At 45.1% G+C, this 15,033-nt stretch overlaps 1 protein-coding gene across 3 annotated transcripts in view; it reads right to left on the bottom strand.

Annotated features, from left to right (window-relative positions):
• The window catches only part of LSP1 (lymphocyte specific protein 1), a 512,003-nt gene that overhangs the window by 12,931 nt on the left and 484,039 nt on the right, over nt 1-15,033 (bottom strand). For all 3 annotated transcript variants that reach the window (XM_050953725.1, XM_050953727.1, XM_050953726.1), the window contains 7 exons: nt 13,940-14,165; nt 12,666-12,794; nt 8,853-8,896; nt 8,460-8,541; nt 7,847-7,987; nt 6,425-6,505; nt 4,516-4,630 (listed from right to left, as the gene is read on the bottom strand). In XM_050953725.1, the coding sequence (XP_050809682.1) occupies nt 4,541-4,630; nt 6,425-6,505; nt 7,847-7,987; nt 8,460-8,541; nt 8,853-8,896; nt 12,666-12,794; nt 13,940-14,165 (793 nt within the window). In that variant the 3' untranslated portion in view covers nt 4,516-4,540. The remainder of the gene's footprint in view (nt 1-4,515; nt 4,631-6,424; nt 6,506-7,846; nt 7,988-8,459; nt 8,542-8,852; nt 8,897-12,665; nt 12,795-13,939; nt 14,166-15,033) is intronic.

Genomic DNA, 15,033 nt, shown 5'->3' with positions numbered 1-15,033 from the left:
TAAAACTTGTCCCCAACTGCTATTTTGTTGTTAAATTACAATTTACAGGGTGAGAATTCAGAAGTGGCTCTGTGATTGCTCCTTAGGCCTAATCTATATACACAAAACTAATGAATTCACTTAGAGATGTGATTTTTAACCAATCTAGCAAAGAATCTTGTGGCACCTTATAGACTAACAGACGTTTTGGAGCATGAGCTTTCGTGGGTGAATACCTACTTCGTCGGATGCAGTGGGTATTCACCCACGAAAGTTCATGCTCCAAAACGTCTGTTAGTCTATAAGGTGCCACAGGACTCTTTGCTGCTTTTACAGATCCAGACTAACACAGCTACCCCTCTGATACTTAACCAATCTAGTTTCACCAGTACAACTCCTAGTGTGGATGTAGTTATACCTGTATAAAGGTGCTTATCCTTGTATAGTTTATTCCTCTTTCCTTATAGGAATAGCTATACTGATATAACACACTTTTAAGCCCATGTAAATTACCTCAGAATTATTGGGTTTTACCATGACTATACCAATATAGTCAAGGCAGTCTAAACTAGAAAGTTGTACAAAGCTTTAGTCAACAGAAATCTCTACTAAAACTTCAAGACAATCCTTTTAAGCAGTACCTGTTTTTCTTCAACTCTTCAAATACAGCACAAGGAGCTTGTTTTCCCTAGGAAGCTATAACCTAATTCATATGATGCAGAACACAACTTCACAACCAGCATAGACAGCACGCAGGTAGCATAACAACTTGTCTGCTGATCGCAGGAAAAGTTTAGCCATGAGCAGTTGGAACAAACACTGAACATATGTTGTCCATGTCTAAACTGACTGCAACGTCATATTAGTTAAAGATGTCTCAAGGTAAGAGTCTTAAGCAGCCTAATTTTCTAGCCAAGTCAACGCCAAATTGTTGCCAGGAAGCCTGTTTCAGGTGAAGTCCAATCAAACTCAAATATAAATGGTTCAGGTCACTGATTTTTAAATCTGAAGATCATGTTTATAAAACATACTGGTTTTGAATTTCCAGGGTGGGAAAATACATTGAGAAAGTCTCATTTTAACTCTGCACGACAAGGTTTCCAAATGCTGCCTCAGTTTTGTTTTGTTTTTTTTTAGTTTGTTTCAGCATAGTTGCTTTGGGACATCATCAGCTATATGCAGTCTCCTGTAATGGTGGTCAAGAGTTCAGTCCTTCAACCAGATGCCCTTGATTGGCAGCCCTTTTGTCCGCTAGCATACAGTAGCCTCTTTCTAATGCCAAAACAAGTTTGCTTAAAACACAGAATATCTATTTGTTGCCTAGTAAGAGTAACTTCACTGCAGCATAGTTGGCACACACAAAGGACACCAATTACCATTCATGGGATCTGCATTATTACCGTCAAGCAGAGCAACTAACATTTATTACAGCTGGGACGTTAGGCCAATTTGGCAAGATAACTCAGTAGTTATTGAAACTTCTGTCCCATAGTGACCCAGGGAACAAGAGGGGTCTCCCACAGATGAGATGGAAGGTGCTTGCTTGGTTTAGCCATTTAGAAAGGTGTACCACTGCTTGTTTTTTGCTGTGCCCCCCCAACCTCACTGCATTTGCAACAAAACCCAGTCTGCTGCATAGGCAAAACAACTTGCAGGGAGCTCAGTTTCCAGATTGGAAAGTAGGCTAAAGCAGGCCACATTGCATTGCTTAGCCCTACAACACAGAGAATGTCAGAGCAGGAAGCAGATACATTCAGTAAAGGAGGGCTTGTTTCTGGAACCATGGACATTGGAAAGAAGAGATCATGGATTTCCAGAGGGAAGAGGAGACCTTTGGAACTGGCTATATTAGCAATCTGCACTCCTACTACAGGCTGTCTCCTAAGAGGTAGCTGTTCAATGTATTAAGGCCTCTGTTCATCAAGGTAGCAGACATTGTGGATAATTCTCTAAAAACATCCGATCAATGTGCAGCATCAGTCAAAAAAAGCAAACAGAACGTTAGGAACCATTAAGAAAGAGAATAAGACAGAAAATACCATATTGCTTCAATATATATCCATGATATGCTCACATCTTGAATACTGCATGCAAATATGGTCGTCCTATCTCAAAAAAGATATATTGGAATTGGAAAAGGTTCAGAAAAGGGCAACAAAAATTATTAGGGGTATGGAATGATGGCCATATGAGGAGAGATTATTAAGACTGGGACTTTTCAGCTTGTAAAAGGAGACTACTAAGGGAGGATAAGACAGAGGTCTATAAAATCATGACCAGTGTGGAGAAAGTAAATAAGGAAGTGTTATTTACTTCTCAGAACACACAAACTAGAGGTCATCAAATGAAATTAATAGGCAGCAGGTTTAAAACAAACAAAAGGAAGTATTTTTTCCACACAACAGAGTCAACCTGTGGAACTCCTTGCCAGAAAATGTTGTAAAGGCCAAGACTATAGCAGCATTCAAAAGAAGAACTAGATAAGTTTAGGGAGAATAGGTCAATCAATAAACTATTAGCCAGGATGGGCAGGGATGGTGTCCCTAGCCTCTGTTTGCCAGAAGCTGGGAATGGGCAACATGGATGGATCACTTGATGATTACCTGTCCTGCTCGTTCCTTCTGGGGCACCTGCAATTGGCCACTGTTGGAAGACAGTATACTGGGCTAGACCTTTGGTAAACCTCTTCAATGTGTGGTTGAAGTTACTAAGATATGTGGTGGCAGCCAAATCAGTAACTGTACAGGCCATCACTTGGAGACAACCTCTTGTTTCATGAGCCTGCCAAGAGGAAGCAACTCAAAAGTGGAGGGTGCGGGGAAGAATGCTCAACACCTGCCCTGTGACACTTTATAGTAAGCCTTCCAGTTGCTTAACAAGTAGCATCATGGGGCTCCCCAGGCCTCCTTGAGCAGAAAACCAGAGTGTGAAAGGGGACTGTGTGATGAGGAAGGGAGAAGAGAAGTGCCAAAACAAGATAGGTAGGGAGAGGAGAGACACTCAAGACATGAAACAGTCACAGAAGCAAGCGAAAACAGAGGTGAAGCCCAGCACCCAAAGCCATTTTAACCTTTTTGTCTTTAAGTACAAACATTTGGAGCCAGAGAAAGAGACTGAACAGCAGGACTGTGGGGCAACTGTGCCAAGCCCTCACCATTTAGAGTATTGGCTATGGCTGTCCTAGGGGAGGTCTAGTCATTGCCTGTTTGCCTTTCAATGAGGGACTGAGTGATTCAGAGACAGGAGTCTAAATCTCCTAGACAGGCTCAAACTAATGAAGTGGTTTGTTTCCCTGGATGGGGAGGAAAACCCCTTAATGTGAGCTGCAGGAGCTCAGATAATGAAGTTTAACCGCACCTAGGAGAGCCAAGCTCAGCAAAGCCAGGCTTGGCACATGAAAGGAGAGTACAGCAAGGGGAATCTATGTGGATTTAGAGGACAAGGTAAATGATGAAAGCAGAGAGTTGAAGCAGGTTTTAGAAACGAGGAGCAGAGAGGTGGGTATGGTCATGAAGTGGCCTGTAGGCCTTCATGTCTGGATACACAATCCAATGGGATGGGAATGCGTGTGGTTATTAGGGAGCAATGAAAGGAAGAGGTCCTTTTGTAAAGACTGAGCTCTACATAAAGCTTGGAAAGTCAATAAAAAGTTTCATGAGAAGTCAAATGCTGTTTTTTCCTGCACAGAGCGTCAGACACTCAGGGTGCTTTGCCATTATCACACTACTCGAAGCAAGCTCTTCTTTGCCCTTGAGTCTTCTACTACTGGCCACTTAAGATAGCACAGGGATATCTATTAATACAAGCAACATGGTCCTGAGAGGGTGGGGAACAGTCTCTGGGTTTCAAGTGGGCACAGATAACATCTACACTCTTCCCCTCCATGCTTAATGTGACTAGACCATTCCTTCTGCACCACTTGTCTACCTAGAAACAGTGCACATTTTCACAAGATCACTCCCCTACCCCACCCGCAAGCATAGGCCTGATCCAAATGCCACTGAAGTCAATAGGAATCCTTTCATTGATCTCAATGGTCACCGGATCAGGTCCCATAAACACACTGGACACAGAGGACTTGGTCAGCTTCCATGACACTCTAGAAAGAACTCCAGCTACCCCCCGCACTTTCAGTTCTTACTCTTTACAGCATAAGAGATCAGATTAAGCTATGTCTAGTTCAGCCAAGGCACTTTTACTGTAAGTGGGGCTGAGGTCAGTAGCTTCAATAAATAGTCTGATCTGCAAGGTAAGTTTTCTAGTTGCAGCTAACATGGGCATCCTACTCTGCACAGCTGCTAGAAAGAATTTCTTCGTGCATGCCCCTCTTCTACCTCAAAGAGGATTGTTTGCCGAGAAGTAGGAACCCACCCTTTGTCCATACAGTACCTTCCAACACACCCAAGTCTGGCTGGCAATGCAGAACGTATAGGCTGAAGAAACAGATTTTATGCTTATTGTGCTGAATCATCCTAGCTGTCCTGCCAGAGAAGTACGAGGTGGTTCTCTTACAGTCAGAGATTGTGTCTAACCTACCTGGTTGATTGGTACTCCACACACGCTATTGCTCTGTTGCATCATCTATCAACACCTTCTTGTACTGGCCATGTCCAGTCGCTACAAACTTGTACTTCTTGCCAGAAGCGGTGGTCTGAATGGGAGAAGAGAAGGGAGGATTAGGGCCTTTCCTCAGGTGTCCATCTCCCAGCCTGTATCTCAACCAACGCAAATAAGTTTCTTAATATTTAAGAAACTTAAAAAAAAAAAAAAAAGGTCAAATAAACTGAAGTCTGAGCAGCAAGTGAGGTTATCCACCTTCAATATTTTAATGTGGCCCAGATTCCCACCTGGGGCGAGAGCTTGTTCCTACCATCTCTTTGCCTAGACAAATACATACAATAAAATAATAATGGTGAAGGATAATTATTGGAACTGCCAGATAACACAATGGTAAGATGTAGCTCAGTCTAACCTCTCCAGTAACCCCATACCAAAAAGAGATGCAGCGTCAGAGCTGAAGTTCTATGGAGCCAGGGCTATTCTCAATCGTGGGTAAGTACCTTTTAATCCACTATGCCCATGCATCCTTAGAGGCCTCCACATTTTTCAGAACTAGCAGACAGCCCAGAAACAGAACCCCAGGTATCTAAGCCACTCTGCACTTCCAGAGAGTTAGGCTATTATTTAAAATTTAAAAAACAACAACTATTAATTAGGCCAACCTGCAGAGTTTCAGTTCAAATGCAAATGATAGAGTCTGGGGGGCGGGGGGAGAATCTTGGGCTTTGGTCCCAGCCCTTTGTTAAATTAGTGGGGATGTTTCTTACAACAGATACGTTTAGAAAAGGAAAGCATGCCTTCCTGTCACTGCCATGGAGGATACCTCCTTTGGCCTAGCCTACACCTATGCTTCTGTTAGTAGACAACCTCAGTCTATGCTCCAACATACAAGCATCCTTCTCCTTTCTCTCCCCCTCTGACCTAAGAGAGAATTCTCTTGAACAAACTCAGCCCCTGTCATAACCTTAGTCCCAGATTTGGACCTTAGCGTCCAAAATATGGGGGTTAGCATGAAAACCTCCAAGCTTAGTTACCAGCTTGGACCTGGTACTTGCTGCCACCACCCAAAAAATTAGAGTGTTTTGGGGCACTCTGGTCCCTCTGAAAAACCTTCCCTGGGGACCCCAAGACCCAAATCCCTTGAGTCTCACAACAAAGGGAAATAATCCTTTTTCCCTTCCCCCCTCCAGGTGCTCCTGGAGAGATATACAGACACAAGCTCTGTGAAACTACACAGAGTGACTTCCCCTCTCTGTTCTCAATCCTGGAAACAAAAAGTACTTTCCTATTCCCCCAGAGGGAATGCAAAATCAGGCTAGCAAATCCAACACACACAGATCTCCCCCCCTGATTTCTTCCTCCCACCAATTCCCTGGTGAGTACAGACTCAATTTCCCTGAAGTAAAGAAAAACTCCAACAGGTCTTAAAAGAAAGCTTTATATAAAAAGAAAGAAAAATACATACAAATGGGCTCTCTGTATTAAGATGATACAATACAGGGTCAATTGCTTAAAAGAATATTGAATAAACAGCCTTATTCAAAAGAATACAAATCAAAGCACTCCAGCACTTATATTCATGCAAATATCAAAGAAAAGAAACCATATAACTTACTCGCTGATCTCTTTGTCCTTACACTTAGAAACAGAAGACTAGAAAGTAGAAACTACTTCTCCAAAGCTCAGAGAAAGCAGGCAGGCAGAAAACAAAGACTTAGACACAAACTTCCCTCCACCCAAAGTTGAAAAAATCCGGTTTCCTGATTGGTCCTCTGGTCAGGTGCTTCAGGTGAAAGAGACATTAACCCTTAGCTATCTGTTTATGACAGCCCCAATACCAGAAAGCAAGTGCTATAACAGAGACACCTAGGAAGAAGCTGCTTACCTTGATGTTGCCTTCATTTTTGGGGGTACCCTTCTGTTCCCACATGCTTCGCTTATTCACAATATCTCCAGCCACAATATCCTGGGGACATAAGAATCAATCTCATCACCCTGCCACCGACACAGCTGAAAGCTGCCTTTGTTCATTTCACACCGACTGAAGCCATCTGCCCAATAACTATATTTGGCCATGTGATTGGGTAGAGTCACACTGGGCAGGAACATGGCTGCATACCAGGGGGCTTGAGACTCCCCTTTTCTTAACCATCCTCCAACATTTGGTATTTTACCAGAACACTGGATCGAAGGCCCAAGAGGTAGGTTTTGTAGAGGAAAGGGTTTACAATATTAAGAAGTACTAATAGGAAAGTTTCTTTCCTAGGAAGCTTTAAGTGAAAGAGTTTTCAGAGAGACATTTTTGCCTTGAGGCCTTTGCAACCTAGATGTTGCATCATTGTGTCAGCACTTGAACCAGAAAATGCAATTCACTAGAAATGGAGAGTCAATTCTTTCCATTGCTTAAAATTTACAACTTGCCTGTACTTGGATTAGACCCCACTGAGCCATCAATACGCAGCAACTGGGGTAGCTCCTAGTGCAGACAAGGAAACAACTGTTTCCAGCCGTTCAGTTTAACTCCATTTCAAGCCGGGATAAACAAAACCAGTTTCCTTGGTATTTGCATTATTGTGGCTGGGGCTAATACAGGTACAGACAAAGCTTTAGTGAACTGTAGGCAGTAGGGACAGAGCATCTGAAAGTTTTAACATCATGGATGTCAGTAGAAGAGGGGAAGAATGTGGTTTTAACCTGACATTGCTACTCCTGATACTATTGTTCTTTTAAGTCCCTGCTCCACAGTGATATGCACCTGAATAATTTGAGTAAACCCAGCCAACCATGTAGCAGGGCAAGTTTTCTCTCTGAAGTTCATGCGGTTAGACGCAGGGGCAGCCCTCTGACATTAAACAAAGCATAAGCACTGACTCCGTGGGTGCTCTGGGGCTGGAGCACCTACGGGGAAAAGTTAGTGGGTGCTCTGCACCCACTGGTAGCCAAGTTCCCCTCCTCCCCCGCCTCCCACCTTGAGCATGCCATATCCCTGCTCCTCTGCCTACCTCCTAGCACCGTCAAACAGCTGTTTGGCAGCATAGCGAGCTCTGGGAGCGAGGGGGAGGAGGCAGGGCTGGGGCAGGGATTTGGGTAAAGAGTCGGAATAGGGGCAGGGAGGGGCAGAGACTTTGGTTTGAATGTGGGTGGGGCAGGACCTCATGGAAGGGATGGAGTCAGGGCGGGGCTGGGGGGCAAAGTGGGGGGTCGAGCACCCACTGGTGGGAGCAGAAGTCAGCGGCTATGAAACAAAGAGCTATACCCCTTCTCCTGCAGCAGAGCTGGCTGGGCATATAAAGCTAAGCAGTCTTACCTTACAGGATGGTGACTTAACAGAGGATTGAGCTGCAACCTCTCCAGTCTCCCAGAGGCTTTTTGTGCTGGCTACAACCATGCTTGTGGTGGCAAGTTCAAGGGAAGATTGTCGGACGAGTTTCTGAACCTTCTCGGATGTCTGGAAACAAAGCAAATCAAAGTGAAAGTGTTCCGAGCACTTGCAGATTTTTGTAACTAGATTCTTGGAGAAAGGAGGTTGTAAATAATCATTCCGATGGATACATTAACTACAGAGTCAAGGGACAGAAACAAAACAAGAATATGGAGGCTAAGTAGAAGAACATTGTGCCAATTCAGGACAGAGGTGCAGGGAGGAGACAGCCCTCATCTGGTGTAGTAAGATAGGAGAAAATGGCTTGTTCACATCTCCAGCACTCCTGCTCAAAAGATACACGATTCCTTATCCTGATGAATTAAAGAGCATGGAAGGATTTAGGAGTATTAGATTCAATCCCTTCTAGTATTATTGTAGCTAGCTGCTAGGGCAGAGTCTACAAGGACCAAAGGAGGTGAAGACTATGCAGAATAGAATAGAGCCTATATGGGGCTCGGGGTCGAGAGCATGCCACCTATATGATCAAGAGCATCACCTCGATGGCATGAGTGTACTGCTCCAGTCTGTCATCAATCTTGGAAACAGGAAGTAGTGGCTGAGTCTTCTTCACACTGTTGCTGAAGAAAGAAGGAAGGAAGAATTAAGTCTTATTGCCTTAAGCTCATCAGAGTGAAGTCTACCCAAGCCTCTTTGGGAAGAAGCCACTAGTTTCACCTCCATCCCACGTCACAAATGCTGGTTCTGAAAGATGTCCAAGTGACCCACTAAGCAATAGGACATTGTTCCCCCTCAACCCACCAGCACAGCCCTCCAGCATGATCACTTGGAATTGCGTCTTTAGTTCAGGTGCAGGTCTGTGTTACAGCAATACCCAAGTCAAAGCCCAGTGGAGACTTACCAACAGGTCAATCAGTGGAAGGAGAATTACCTTTTCTTTATGGAGCGGTTCAGGGATTCAGTTCGATCGATGATCTAAATGGGAAGATATGAGAAAGAAGAGACATCAGTTTTCCCTGCTGCCCTGAGTCCCTCATCTTAATTGGCCATAACTCAAATCAGTGAGTTCTCCCCACCCCTAACTGAGAAATTTGGGGTTGTTTCAAAAGTATCTTGTTTCCTCCCACCTCCCTACCTGTACCCTGGAATGACAGAACCAGTCAGCCAGCCCCCTTGGGTGTCCCTATAACTCCCCACTTTGCAGTCAAGAGGTGGCATCTTCAACTGCAACAGCAATGATGGTAGATGCTGCAGACCTGATGATGCTGGACCAACAAGTTCTGGAGGTGGCTTCAAAGTGGAAGAGCTATCAGGAAAGTGAGCTTCCAGAGCATCAGAGGATGAACTGCAGTGAAGAGTCAAACATCTGTATTTTAAAAAGCTTCCCCCCACGTTTCCAGCCCAGTGATTCCCCACCCCCATTGTGAAGGAAGAGTCACATATTGAGCAGAGTGCAGGAGGAAAAGCTGCAGGACATCTGTACCTAGTCCATTCCCCACTGCAGCCAAAGCCTGATCCTGTTCTCCGAGGGTCACTAATTCATCTGGCCACAGGAGTAGCTAACATGCATGTAGGCTGCCAATGTAAGCAGCAACTTGACCAGCAAGCTTCTCTCCTCCCATCCCATCATATTCCAGCACATGGGTGACCCTGGGGCCAAGCTGCAGGGCCTCTCCACTGTAAGACTCACATAGGCTCTTGGTAATGAGTAGAATGGAAGAGGCAGGTATAGATAAAGGTAAAGACAAGAGGAAAAAAAAAACACAAAGGCAGGAAAAAGTGGAAGATGGACGAAAATGGCATCTGTGAAGGTACATAGTTTACACTGGCCATTCCACTGCAAGGAGGCTCCAAGACAGAGGAGTGATTTAACCAGCAGAGCCTTCTGCACTGCACAGGGAGCAGGAGCCTTCAAGCCAGCATGTAGTATATTCCTTACTACCAGGGAATCCTACAAAACCAAGAATCGGAAGCCCCGTGACAGTGATTCACCCTGCACACACATCCGCGTGCAGTAGGAGAACTGTGCACTCATTAGCAGAGGGAGACGAGTAGTAAAAGCTGCAAAGCAGAAGGGTTTTAATACACCTTCAGAGGTCACTGAGCAATAAAGCATCTGACAAGACAAACTTGTCTTCTTGGTGACTGTCCAAATTGCTACGTGGACATACGCAAGATAGATTAGAAAAGGCTGTTTAAAGTAATAGAGCTTAAGGGCATCTGCAAACAGAGATGCATTAGGATGATTGTTTTGCTGGTTTATAGCATACTTGTTTGGGGATTTTGTCTGTAAAATGCACCTCTCGCTGAATAGTACATATGTCCATTTTCTGCTCTGGAAAATTATTCCTTTATCAGCAGGGCTTAGCCTGTCAGAGCGGCAACATTTGAGAGGCTGGGGGGTGTTTGCAGTTTGAGTTCATGACTGTGAATCCAGAGATCTGGGCTCTAAGCCTCTGTCACTCTGCCCCTTGTGCAGTCATTGGCTCCTGTGCCAAGTGTGTGCTGCACACGACCATTCCAACCAGGCAGCACCTTACACTGGTGTAAAAGGGACAGGACAGAGAATCAGCCCTCTGGGTTCTGTTCCCAGATCAAGCAGCAAGTTAATTGGCATCTTGGGCAAGTTGCAGATCACCATCTGTGTCTGGCCTTCTAAAGAATAGGGATAGCGCATCAGAACCCGCATCTATTGGGTATTTACAGTAAGTTTTGTAATCCTTGGAGGAGAGGCACTATACAGGAACAAGGGATTGCTCTCTTGTTCCATTCCCCCACCAAGACTCCAGCACTAACACTGCTCCCAGGTCCACAGAGAGCTATCACAAGTACAAACTGGAGAAGTTGCTTCATTTCTGCAGGACACTCTATTCACAGCCTTTCTTCACTGCTCACTCACCTGAACCCTACTCCTCAGCCCAGACCCTCACATTCATGAATTTGCAGAACTTCTCTATTCGTTTAGAGGACAGAAGGGAACATTATAAATATCTAGCTGACCTCCTGGCTCCAGGCCATAAAGAAAGTCTAGGGCAAGACTTCAGGTGCCTAGCTTCCCTTCTTCTGTGGCTGGCTACTTCATGCCTTGAGAACCCCTTCATTCCTCCATTGCTCTCATTTTTTAAATCCCCCTTTCCTGGCCACAGAGGCCTTTGAAGTCTCATACTGCTACTTGTTATGCTAAGACCTCACCCTCCCACCCAGGACCTCTGGACCTAAGAGACACAGCTTCAACTGACTGAGCTAAAGGAGTGAGTTTCCCCATCTCAGGCCAGTAGTCAGCACTGTGGTTAAAACTGAAAGAGCATTTATGTCCTAATCCTATTACTCTCCCCACAGGCTCGTGCCTTTCCAAACCAGTCATGTTATGGAATGATTCCATTCTTGGTTTCTTATGGATAATCCAGGCTTTTAAGTATATACAGTTTAAACAAAATTCCTTCAACTGCTTGTGCATAAGAACTCCTTTCTGCTTTGCAAAGATTATAAGCACCTCTCTCCCCTGAATGAAAGCACCTCTCTCCCCAGCCTGCTCGGTGGGGAAGCTTCCCCACCAACACCATAAAGGCCCCTTCAGAGGCAGTGGATATTTAACCCCTTCCCTGCTGTGTACGGGATTGTTCTTAGCAACAATTCCATAGGAAGATATAGGGATTTGGGGGTTGCACTGCAAGAAAGCGTCTGTCCCTAGTACCAAAAGGTAGGGTGGGATTTTTCAGAAGCACAAGCCCAATTCTAGTCTCACTGAAGTCCATAGATTTCTTTTTTGCTCACATACCACCCATTCCCCTCTCTCAGTGTAGTGAGGGTTTTTACTTCCTGGCTTGATAGTCACACACACATTCCCATCATGCATCACAATGCAAATAGACTGGGGCCAGAATCCAGATAGTTCTATTGCTCCCCAGAAGTTTGACTTTTATTGTTAATATTTCCTGTAATGTAACAAAGCTCTGCTGCCCATCTGAGCAGCTCCTCCAACAGTTACAGACGAAACACTCCCTTTGCTACATGTTTCTTGTCACACCTTTTGAAAGTGACGTAACTCTCCGTGGCCAGGCAACATTGAGTCACATGCAGGCAGCATGGGGTTTAAGAGCCACTAGGGGAGCACAATGCTAACAGGTGCATAAGAGGCCACTTGAACGCTCAGCCATCACACCAAAGACTAATGAAATCTGCAGGCACTAGACTCCTCATGCTCCATCCTAATCCGTGGCCAACAAGATTAACTCTGACAGAAGAAAGAAAGAGCCATTTTCCCCATATACCTACCATATCTGGATACACAGGGCTGCGTATCCACAGACTATCAGTTTGATTAAATTCGTGAAGGTAGAAGATGGCCAGGGTTACTACTGCTTTGTATTATAAAAGTTTTTAGAGGCCCCAGTTGAGACCAGGGCACCATTGTGCCAGATGCTGTACATCCCCATAGGGAGAGGCAATCCCTGCTCTCAGGAGCTGACTGCTTAAGTAGACAAGACAAACAGATGGAGAAAGTACTACGCACATTTTACAAGTGAAGCATAGAGAGCAAGTGACTTCCCCAAGGTCATGCTGGAAGTTTGTGGTAGAGCTGGCAAGTGAATCCAGATCTCCTGAGGTCTTAACTATTAGACCATCTTTCCTCCCCACTACATAGCCACACCAGTCTCAGAGCAGGCTGCCAGGTCGCCTCGCGCTAAGGTTTAGGCCAGCTCTAAGTGCACTTGCGACTCAGAGCATTCTTAGCAGCACGTACTGTTGTGGAACTCGTTGGGGACTGGCCATCACATTGTTCATCCTCTTCCCCTTCCACGCTGGAGGTGCTCGGTGCTTTCTGGCGTTTTTCTGGTGTCTCCTCCTCCTCATTCCTTCTCCTCTTTTTCTCCTGCATGCAAAGAATGAGCAGATCAGGAGCAAAGCTGATTAAATGCCTGCTGTAACAAGCGTCAGACCCACCCCCACAAGTGAAGCTTTGGGCAAAGGTACTCTGACCTTTCTTTCACATGTGAAAAATTCATTCTCCCGGTTGTCATTTAAAAAGACTTTTTTTTTCTTCCCTTCTCTCCACAGGTGCAAGGTCACAAAGTGAACTGATGAGGCATTCTGCATGAGCTTTCACAGACGTTTCCTACCAATTTTGCCCAGCCCCCATCAGAAAGGATTATACATGCCCACTCTCAGGCAGAGGACAGGGAAAGTAACTGCATTTATTCTGAGGAGCTACGAAGCCATAACACCCCCTAATAAGAGGGATGTCATGATATATGCAATCACAGTCCATCTTGAACATTTATTACTACTAAAAGCGACACAGACAGGCTTCCATACATCTTGCAGTTCCATCTTTGTCTCCCTTGTTTACCAGGGCCACACCATGCCTTGAACTATATACAGCACAGACACCCCTAGTGGATGGAAGGCAAAAATGCTGGACCCCATTTTCAGATCTATTAGAAGATCAGGCCAAGGCTTCTCAGAATATGGGACCAAAAAAAGGAGGGGGCGGGGAAGGTGTTCTGAACACACAGGTTCAGAATTTCCTTAAGAGTCCTGTATCTGTGGCTTTATTAGTTTCTCCAGTCCTACACTCTCCATACTGAATGATAAGGGGCAGAACAGATACCACAGCAGAGAACTTAGAACACAGAATTACAGGCCTTGTGGTGCTGCTTGTCAGAGCAGCACTAAGTTCTCTATTATGTGCAGTGACTGATTTTTGGGAGGGGAGGAGAGAAGAAAGGAGCCAGTAAACATGAAAGTGGTCTCTACACATTTAAGCTACATGTAACTGGGGGTGCTTGCATAGCTGCAGCTATACCAAAGCAAACTGCTGGGGCAGACGTGCTGCAGCATCGTAAGGCAGGGTGTGCACTAGTGTGACCCTTGTAAGCTACTGGGATAGGTATGTACCACAAGTACAAGCCCTGTTTTAGACATTACTGCGATGTGTCTACCCACATGATGGATGGGTCCCCCATGAAGTCACAGCCATACCAAGAGAGATCATAGATCCAATATTTCTGCCCTGACCTCCTGCCCAGCTTTCTCCTCCTCCTCTTCTTCTTGCTTCTGCTCTTGAATGCATTCTTCCTCAAAAAGTTGCTGAGGCTCCTCCGTCTCCAGTGGCTCCTGCCTCATCTCCTCGTTTTCCCCAGGAATCTCCTCCGGGGCCTCCTGATTCAGCTGGACCTGCTCCAGCTTGACTTCAGCTTCCCTCAGACCACTGTCCTCTTCCTCATAGGAGTGTCTTGGAGACCTAGACGTGGGGAAGGAAAGAAGCCTTTGGAAAGGGAAATGGGTGTTTCAAACCTACAGAAAATCTGGTGTCCTGTACCTTTAAAACACCAGCTTTATTAGTAATGGCCCAACATGCAACTGGAGTTCTAAAAATACTGTGCAAATACAGATATACTATTTAGGACAAGTAGATTTTGGTTTAATGAGAAGCTAGTGCATGGCAGAACTGGCCAATAAAACAGTAAGAAGAATTACAAACATTTTGGGAAGTTTATACTAAGACATAGATGAAATCATTCAAAAACAGAAGGCAAATCAGGTCTACTTTTTAATCATTGTTTGCATTATGGTGGCACATAAAAGCCGCAACTTAAGACAGATGCCCCATTGAACTAGGTGCTGTACGCACAGAGCATGACATAGCTCTTCAGGGCAGTGACTTACAGCCGAAACAGACTGAGGGTGGGAGGAGAAAAAAAAAAAAAAAAGAGGCAGAGAGATTTGTCCAGGGTCAATGGCAGAGCTGGGAATAGGAGCCAAGTCTCCTGACTCCCAGCCCAGTGTTCTGTCCACTAGTCCACATTCATTCCAGCAGCAGGAGCTGGACCCAAAGCCTATTTAAGTCAATAGGATCCTTTCCATTGATTTCAGTGGGCTTTGGATCAGGCCCTAGGCTGTTTATCACATCGGTTTGGCTCCATGTACTGTACTTAATTACATGAGGCAACTTCCCTTCTAAACAACTTCTGCAGTGCAATCCAGCTTCTCCACAGCGAACTCGGTGCTAGATACAAGATGCCAGCATTACACAGACAGGAGAGCACTTTCATAACCTCACGCCTCCAATTTCTCAACCTTCATGTCAAACGCAGAGTCCCATCTGAAAT

The sequence above is a fragment of the Gopherus flavomarginatus genome, chromosome 5, assembly GCF_025201925.1.
Source record: "Gopherus flavomarginatus isolate rGopFla2 chromosome 5, rGopFla2.mat.asm, whole genome shotgun sequence".
NCBI lineage: Eukaryota > Metazoa > Chordata > Testudines > Testudinidae > Gopherus > Gopherus flavomarginatus.
This window is presented reverse-complemented; position numbering and strand designations above follow the sequence as displayed.